The following is a 9,325-nucleotide window of genomic DNA, read 5'->3' on the forward strand; positions in this document are numbered from 1 at the left end:
ATATATATATGAAAGAGAGAAAACGTAAATTCCTCTGAATTTTCGGCTTCGATTTCTTACAATTCGTAATTTCAATAAAAAATCTAATTCAGTAAAAGTATTCGTATCCTTCTCCTCTACACGTTGACACTATTTTTTATTAGTGGAAGTTGACGGTGACGTAATTCCTCTACTCCTTAAGTTCGGCCAACTGGAGTTTTAGGAGACACAGACGATTCTAGACATTTTCTTCTTCGATAGCTCGGTCAGAAAGCTTCTCCGAAGCTTTGAATATTTTGATTCTGTACGAAGGTATGGTTTTGGTTTCTCGTAGTTAATGTTTAAAGTCACGTAAAAACTTAGGCTAGAAGATCTTAAGATAGGAATGAACTGAATGTATAATTGATGAATTGTATATATAGAATAAAATGTGTGGTTTAGCTGTTGTTAATAATTTGCTGTTGAAGTTGGTTGGTTTTAGGAAAAGATTTAATATTGGTATTTGTTTGATTTTGAAATAATTTGTTACTGGAAATGATTTGAAGGACTGAGAGGTGTTTGATTTGATAGTTGGGACCCTTGAAGGATCGATACTGCCAAAGTTTATATAAGAATTGGAGTTTTGATTTGAGGTGTTATTTTAAAAAAGAAAGAGATTATTATGTCGCTTGTATTATATTTGAGCTTGGAGTTTGACTCCATGGAAAATATATTATTGAGCTTGGAGTTTAACTCCATGGAATACTATACTATTGAGCTTGGAGTGTGACTCCATGGAATATTATATTTGAACTTGGAGTTTGACTCCATGGAATATTATTGAGCTTGGGGATGCGCACACAGAGGGACTGTCCAATGGTTAACTACCAGGACATGTCGGGTTGGTTGTATAACCGACAGATGACTCATCAGCCATAGGACAGGCATACATCATACGCATTTGTTTGTTTGCTTGAGTGTGCATTATTTTGGTTTGCTTAACTGTTTAATTATGGTTATCCGCTACTTGTTCTACTTACTGTAAATGCTTCTCTATCTGTGTTTTCCTTGCTTGAACTGTATGTGTATGTTTTCTGAGAAATCCCTCTTGACGAAGGTGTGAGGGGAGATGGTTGTTCCACCAATGTCTCAGAGGAGTGGAGGAGTCAGAAAGTGAAGAGTTAAGTTAAAGTTAGATTTAGAACTAGAGTACCTTAGATAACTTACCTAACTTTTGGTTTAGTTTATTTTCCTTAAGAATGATTCTGAGTGTCGGAGTTCTAGGAGTGCCTCTGGCTCTCCCGGGACCTTTTATATTAACTATGCGGACACCTTTACCATACTGAGAACCTCCGGTTCTCATTCCACATATATTTTGTTATTTTTCAGATGCAGGTCGAGAGACACCTCGTTGAGCGTCTGGAGACCCTCCTTACAAGTGAAAAACTACCTTTTGGACTGTCATATTTTGATTTTAGGCTATGTATACATGTTTATGGAATCTCCACATGTACATTTTGTGTTTTGTCCCTCCTAGAGGTCGACTTGGAGATACATGTGTTTATTTTGTAGTTTGAGTTTTGATTTGGGTTGTATATATATATAATTATATACTCTGGCTGGCCTTAGCTTCACAGGTTGAGACTGGAGCTTGCTATCTGAGTTTTAGAACTCTGATATATATATGTTTTCAGTTTTCTTTCGATTTTACCTGTCCGTTTTATGAATATCCATGCGAGAGTGATACGATTTTCTATTTATTGTTTCTGTTTAGCTCTTCCTTCAAGGCTCCTAGATATTATTTCATCCAACTATATTTGTGTACATATCATTTTCTTTTAGAGGTCGTAATACCTTGCCACCTCTACTTTACGACTTAAGCGTAAGGCTCTGTGTCGTAGGGTGTTACACTTCTCTTCTTTTTCTTCTTCGCCGAAGCTCAGAACATTTTGAATCTTAGAGAGCAATGATGACGTACGGTCGTATCCCAACCTCCTCTTCTCCCTCCACAAATCTAGAGTTCCTCTCACGCGTCGCCATGGAACCTCATGTTTAGCCTCTACTCTTTCTCCCTCCCATCGTGATAGTAATAATGCAACACCTCCTTTAAAACCAATGCACGAAAATTGGATCGTTATGGTTAGCTACTTGACTTCCTGCTCAACTACCGAGAAGATTTTTGGTTTGAGTGTTAGCACTACAAGAAAAGCACTGAGTATCATCATCAGGTTTATCGGCAGATTTAGTGTTGTGTATTATCATCAGAAATTTACAGTCAGATTTAATTTATTGATGAAAATGAAAACTATTTTTATTGTGTCAAACTTTTACTGTCGGATTCGCTATTCCAATAGCAAAGTCGCTGGTAATAATTGGAGAGAAAAAAAATTGGCATGGATTAGTAACCATCGGATTTATCCACCAGTAAATCCAGCAGTAACTCAATTTAGTGCGACACAGCGTATTGGTCACTTGCAAACCATTACCGTCGAATTTATCTGCCACTAAATTCGACGGTAACTATCCCTAAAATTCAAAGCGTGAACGACAACGCCTATGCAACCTCCTTTCACTGCATCTTCTCCCCCTCACCGAAACTAGCCCCTTCTTTCATTCTCTCCCCTTCGCAACCCAACTTCAGCCGCGAAACCTTCTCTCCCTTTCTGTTCGTCTCGCCGTTTGAGCTTTCTTCAGCACCGCCATGACGCTCCACTAGCAGCGGCTGTTGCTGCCACTGTATCTCCTTTCCCTGAGTTCTTCGTGTTCTGCTCAAAGCTCAGATTCAATGATCCCTTTTTTTCTGTTTAAATTAATTTAGAATTTAGTTATATGTTAATTTCTAGTAAGTGGAATTGGTTATCATTATTTTCTGCTGGTTAGATGATTTTGATAATAATTAGAATTTTTTTATTAGAATTACTGTTAGTTTATATAGTTCAACATGATGTTATGTTTCTCGAATTTGAATTTCAATTTGTTTGGACTGGATTGATTATTTTTAGCTAACTTTCTGCAATGTGCTATTGATTATTGTACCATTGATGCTAATTTGTGCGAATTGATGTTGAAATAATATTTGGTTGTGCTATTTCTTGTTATTTGATCCTTTTGCACGCCAAGTGCTCGATTATTTGTCTCTATATCTAATTTGTGTTTTAGTTGATAATTAGTATTATGCTCGAGTTAGATTTAATTTTTATTTTTAGCTAGAGGATTTAAGTTATTAAGATAGGTTAAATTTAAAGTATTAGGTTGTACTCATTTACTATGTCAATGAAAGTGCATTATTTTTTATAAGATTATTCTAATTCATTGTATAATTATTTTTAGGATTATTCGGGGTCGTGGTAGATGGAGGGTTTAATTACTATCAGTACCTCAGGGACATTTCAGTCATCGCTCTCTACCCCGACTACCCTGTTGACCCATGTGATGTCACAGGCGGGTCTACTAGACCAGTAGTACATCATGATCTCGAACCCCAACTACGACCCCCTCCAACTCCAGTGACAGAGACAACGGTGCGTGATTCCTCTAATGCATCTAGCCAGATTTTCCTCCACCACCGTTCATCATACGGATGATAATTTGGCTTGATGGCATACAAGCGTGAGTACTATTTTAATGTCTTTTATCCACAATCTATTTGAATTTGGTAAGTTTTATTTGTTTTTATGTGTTTGCTAATTTTAAGTTTTTTATTGATAAGTTTGCACCAAACAACAATGCATGTACACAGGAGATCTCTAATATGATTAAGTCTATGTATGACAATCCAAGGCCAAGCTACACGAAAATCTCTGCTGAGACCAGAGAGTGATGGTTTTAGAAGTTGACAGTAAGAACCCAATGTTGTTTAATTAACTATATTTTATTTCGGCTAACTAATGTTATTGAATTACTTTATACAGGAGAAATTTATATGGGATAAAAAACATGATATCTTGATCAGAAAAATATACGACCACTGGATAGTTAGATAACTTCAGCAGATGATGCAGGACATTTATGAGGGGTGCAACCACCTCACGACTTGACTCCATCCAAATATTAAGAAGGAACTGAATGTCTATTTTAGTATTAATGAGGAGTTTAAACTCTAAAAGAAGTGTGGATAAATCCAATAACTTGTGAGAACGGTGGTTTCATCTCGATCACAGAATAACGAGGTTGATTGTTAATGAATGAATAAGGTTAGTAAATAATCTAATAAGTTGTGGTGATTATTGATTAATTACCTAGGTAAGATGTAAGGATTGTGGTTTGTCCCACTTACTCTGGGTTTAGGATTTGAAACACTTGGGTAAGATACAAAAGTTGTGGTTTGTTCCACTTGTTCCAGATTAAGATTTTAAACACTTGCTTGGATAAGATACAAAGATCGTGGCTCCGTCCCACTTGCTCCGGGTTAAGTGGGAATGGTGGCCTTGTCCTGCCCACAGTGAAGACGGCAGTGTTATCCTTCTCATGAGAAAACAAAATTAATTACTTCATAAAGAATTGAGATTAATGAATCTAAGTTTGATAAATTGATAAATGATTATGGTTAATAAATATAATAACTTAGGAAATTGGTTAAAGACATTGATGTCGACTGATTGTGGCTTGAATGGTTGGATTGGCAAGGTCGGAGGTTTGTTCCGCTTACGTGGCAAGGTCGTTATCTTCATCATACTTGCGTATTTGGTTTGGCACTTGTACCCGACAAGGGCGGAGGTCTCATCCTGCTTATTCGTGGTTATGGAGTGACATGGGAAAGGTGATTGGGTATTCTCCCTCTGAGACAGAATGATACCCCAATGAGAAAGTAACAGGACACTATTTCTTTGCGGCAGGTGATAAGATACTGTCCCTCTGAGACTAGCTTGTGATAAACTTAGAAAGCTCCTTTTGGGAATGTGGTGGGTTGTTTGCCCACGTTCTATTTGATTGCAAGGTGACAAAGCATTCTTCCTCTAAGACAAGTGAGAGGACACTCTCCCTTTGAGATTGGCTTGTGATAAGTCCAGATATTTTCTTCTTGGGGGGCGCAATCAAGAGACAATATCTGGGTTAGCTACCGGATGTGTCGAATTTTGACAATTTAACCCACACGTGAGCTCATGGCCAGTAAGATAGGCATGCATCATGTGTATTTATTTGCTATTGTTTGATTGTGCGTATTATTTTGACTTACCTAATTGTATATTTCTGCTAATTGCTAATTGAAATACTTGCTATACATGCTCTCTAATTGTGTTTGACTTGTATTATTTATTACTTGTATTTGCTACTATTGAATATTGAACTAATCATTGAAAATATTGGGAATTGAAGATACTGAGGCTAAATATTCAGAATAAACTGATACTATTAAGATTGAATTCTGATAATGATAATTGTTTAAGACTGAAAAGACATGACTGGATTAGAACAATTAAATGCATGATTAAGAGACATTAAAATTGAGCAAAGATAATGATGATTTACTTGAAACGAATGAGACTAGGGGTATATGTATAGTTGAGATTTAGAAGGTTGACCCTGTTTGGATTAGAAAGAATCCTAAGTTTAAACTTTGTGAGTTTGGAGACTAGGATTGTTGCCTCGTGGATTCATGTAGTTTTACATAATTTCTATTAGACACTATTACCCTACTAGGAATCTTTGGTTTCTTACTTATTGTGGAATTTGTTGATTTTCAGATACAGAATGTGACACACCTCTCTAAGCGTGTAGGAATCCTTGTGACGAAAGCCAAGACTTATGTTTTGGATTTTATTTTGTACGTAGATATTTATTCTTCACTTTTGACATGTAGTTGTATATCCCCCTTAAAAGTTTTATTATATAGAAGCAGGATATATTTTGTATACTTTGAGCTGCTGTAATATTGTTTAGCTGACCTTTTTTTCACAGGTCGAGACTAGTATTACTTATCTATCTATTCTGAATCTTCTGTATATATTTATGTCCCTCTTGTTTTGTATCTAATACTTTTATCTTTAACGCTTCGTGAATGATATAATTATTGTTTTATTATCTTTTTTCTACAGGCATCTAGTTATATTATATTTGAGTAAACTACCATTTGTACCCACGAAAGTTGAAAACGCTTACATATCTACCCATAGAAAAAAGAAATTACCATTTGTGCCCATAAAAAATTATTTTTACAAGCAAAATTATCCAAACTCTAAAAAATTATCTAAAATTCCTAAATTACCCTTCTCTCTATACTATCATCTCCTTCCTCCCTCCTCTCTCTCTCAATGTTCTCAGCCACCCAATCCTAGTATCAACCACAAATCGCCGTCTCACCCTCCTCATCATTGTTCACCCTTCTCCACCAGCAACGTCGCGGACCTCCGCCAGCCCAGGAGCACCGCGCCAGCTTCTCCTCACCACCATCACCATCAGCCTCAAACCAGAGACTACCGCGTCAGAGACCCTCCTCTTCACGCTACCTTATCGCCGCCATAGCCAACCCTCTTCACCTCTTTCTGCGTCGTATAACCACCACCGTCGCTACCCTTCCAGTTGGGAGGAACAGCGCCGAGGTCGCGGTCGTTGAAACTCTCTCTGTCAGGACAGGTGTCAATGACTCCAATGACGATATCTAAACCGAAATTCGTCTCCTTGAGGAGGCCGGCCTTGTCGGCAGTTTTGAGGCCCAAGAACTGCGGCGAGCGGGTAGTGTGGAGTTGGCGGACCTGCTCTAGGATCACTGCGATGACGTGGGACAGGGATTCCAACTTCTGGGCCTCTAAAGGTGAGAGCTTTGCTGAGAAGCCGTGAAAGACAGTGTCGTAAGTGTGAAGGACGGCGGCGGAGGAGGCGGTGGTGGTGGTTTCAGCTGCAGTGGCATGGTTGATAATAGAAGCGAGAGAGGATTCGTACCAGTGCTTGTGGGTTGGGAAGATGGAGGGCTTGGCTTCATGGTGGACTTGCACCGTGAAGGTGCTCTTCTTCTTCGGGGAAGCGGCAGCAAGTGTTGCTGTGACTGTGAGGATGAAAGAGAGGAGGGTGGGAACTGAGTGGGAAGTAATGGTGAGAGTGTGTTAGAAAGAGAAAGAGGGGTGATGGCTGGGTGAAGAGGATGGTGGTGGAATTTGAGATTAGAAAGGGAAAGAAGGGTGGTGGTTGGGTGAAGAGAGTTAGGGTTAGAAAGGTGATTGAGTGAAGGAGGTGGTGTGGTGAAGATAAGAGTAATTTAAGGATTTTAGATAATTTTTTAGGGTTTGGATAATTTTGCCTGTAAAAACAATTTTTTATAGGTACAAATGGTAATTTCTTTTTCCTATGAGTAGATATGTCAACGTTTTTAACTTTCGTGGGTATAAATGATAGTTTACTCTATTATATTTCTTCGAATATTATGTATGTATATTTTTTTATTTTTAGATGTCATTATAAATATTTATGACTTAAACATATAATTCTGTATAGTAGGGTGTTACATATTTCATTTTCTTTGTATTTGCGTCTCTAAAACAAACTTCAAACACAACCTATGAAATATTTAATTAGAATATTTTTAATATGTTGTATTTTTACTATTTAAAAGAAGTTTATTTGACTATAAAAAGTTTTATTTTATTTTAATAACGTGTCAGTACATATAATATACTTATGTGATAAACAGTGTAAATTTAAACTTTTTTTTTTTTTCATAAAAAGTCTTGAAAATTCACATTCCCCTCCCTTTGTTTTGAACACGGGCTTCGCTTCTCATATATGATAATTCCAAGCAAACTTTTGACAACAACAATTAAAATATTTCCATAAATTATATTCAAGGAGAGGGTTATTTACCAATGAATAGTGATATTATAGGGCGACTGGTTGAGTACATGAACTATGACAGTGTCACCTTCTCTTACATCAATGGTTGGTCCAGGGAGACTTCCATTAACTACAACTATGGATTCCTCATGGCACAACCGTTGCATGCTTGTATTTTCAATCTGCAAAATATGAAATCTCATTTTTATGGAAATTCAAATATTTCTATTCCTACAAAACTTTACTTAGATATCCCTATATATTCTAATGTAAAGGGTAGATGTTTATTTATTTATTTTACCCTATAGACAATATAGAGGACGTAAATCAAATCTAAAGTCACTCTAGTAATTATTCAGTTAAATATATAAAATAAAAATGTAAAAGCAACAAATAGAGGATACAAAAAGAGAGAGAGTCAGAAATGCTAATTACGTTAAAAGTGTATTCCACCGTTGAGGATAAAGCCAATAATAAGGAAGAAGTTAAAAGAAGAAAGCCCCATTGTAGTGGAAAAATGAGGAGATTCATATTGACGAAGCTGCTGACCAAAAAGAACGAAAAGAAAATATATGAGAAACCTTTTTCTTTGAAAGTAAACAATATTGTCGCGATAGCATTGATGAGGAAATTAAACTGAAGTTTTCTGTCCAGCCATGCATAAATATATATATCAAGAAAAAGGTAGAGGAAAACTAAGCATATCCGACTTTCCGTATGAGTATTAGATGACAACTACCCTTCTATAGTTTTACTTCTTCTATTCCCTCTACATATATCTCTCTCTCTCTTGCATATATGAACGTCAACATGTGAATCACGTTTGCAATATATAACTTCTTTTCGCACTACAACAAATTTTATCTATATAGCAACATGTATTCTAAGCAATAATTTTAAATATTGTCTAAAATAATAAAAACCAACTCTTAATATTTATTACCAAAAAAAAGACTATTATAACTTTCTTTAATCAACATATTATAAGTGTTTTTTTAATTAATTAAAAAATATATAAAAATGTTGTTTTAATAAATTAAATAGGCAATATTTACTGTATTTATATATTATATTTTATAAAGTTACTTTTAAAATTTTAATAAACATCAACTTATAAGTGTTGCTTAAAATAAATTAATTTTTTTTAAATTATAATTTTTTCTCTAAATATTTTAACAAAAAATATATTTTTCTTCCTTAAAAAAAAAACCAATTCAATTCATCATTTTCATCTTTCACTAAAACAAAATTCCAATCTTAATTTTTAAAATTACAAACACAAAATCATCTTCGTATTCATCTTCATCTCTTCAATAATGACAATGGAAGAGACATTGACATGCATTTTTCTTTATCAAATCATCTTCATCTTCCTCAGACATTGATGTGCATTCTTCTCTGCTAAATCATCTTCATCTTCATCTTCTTCTCTTTGATGATGGCAATAGAGAAGACATTAACATGTATTCTTCTCTGTTCATTCATCATTATTGTTCTTTAGTTTTAAGCTTTGATTTTTTCTGTTCGTTTCGACTTTCGATTCTCTCTATTCGCGGTTCGAGCTTCGATCCTCTTCGCTCGTATTCCAAGCTTCGATCCTCTC

At 35.7% G+C, this 9,325-nt stretch overlaps 1 protein-coding gene across 1 annotated transcript in view; it reads right to left on the minus strand.

Moving 5' to 3' along the window:
- Positions 1–8,344, minus strand: part of LOC107484648 (laccase-7-like) — a 14,229-nt gene extending 5,885 nt beyond the window's left edge. Inside the window, exons 1-2 of the mRNA XM_016105198.3 lie at positions 8,158–8,344; positions 7,753–7,904 (exon numbers count right to left, since the gene is read on the minus strand). Coding sequence (XP_015960684.1) covers positions 7,753–7,904; positions 8,158–8,253 — 248 coding nt within the window. The 5' untranslated portion in view covers positions 8,254–8,344. The remainder of the gene's footprint in view (positions 1–7,752; positions 7,905–8,157) is intronic.
- Positions 8,345–9,325: the final 981 nt, after the last annotated feature.

The sequence above is a fragment of the Arachis duranensis genome, chromosome 4 (genome assembly GCF_000817695.3).
Source record: "Arachis duranensis cultivar V14167 chromosome 4, aradu.V14167.gnm2.J7QH, whole genome shotgun sequence".
Lineage (NCBI taxonomy): Eukaryota > Viridiplantae > Streptophyta > Magnoliopsida > Fabales > Fabaceae > Arachis > Arachis duranensis.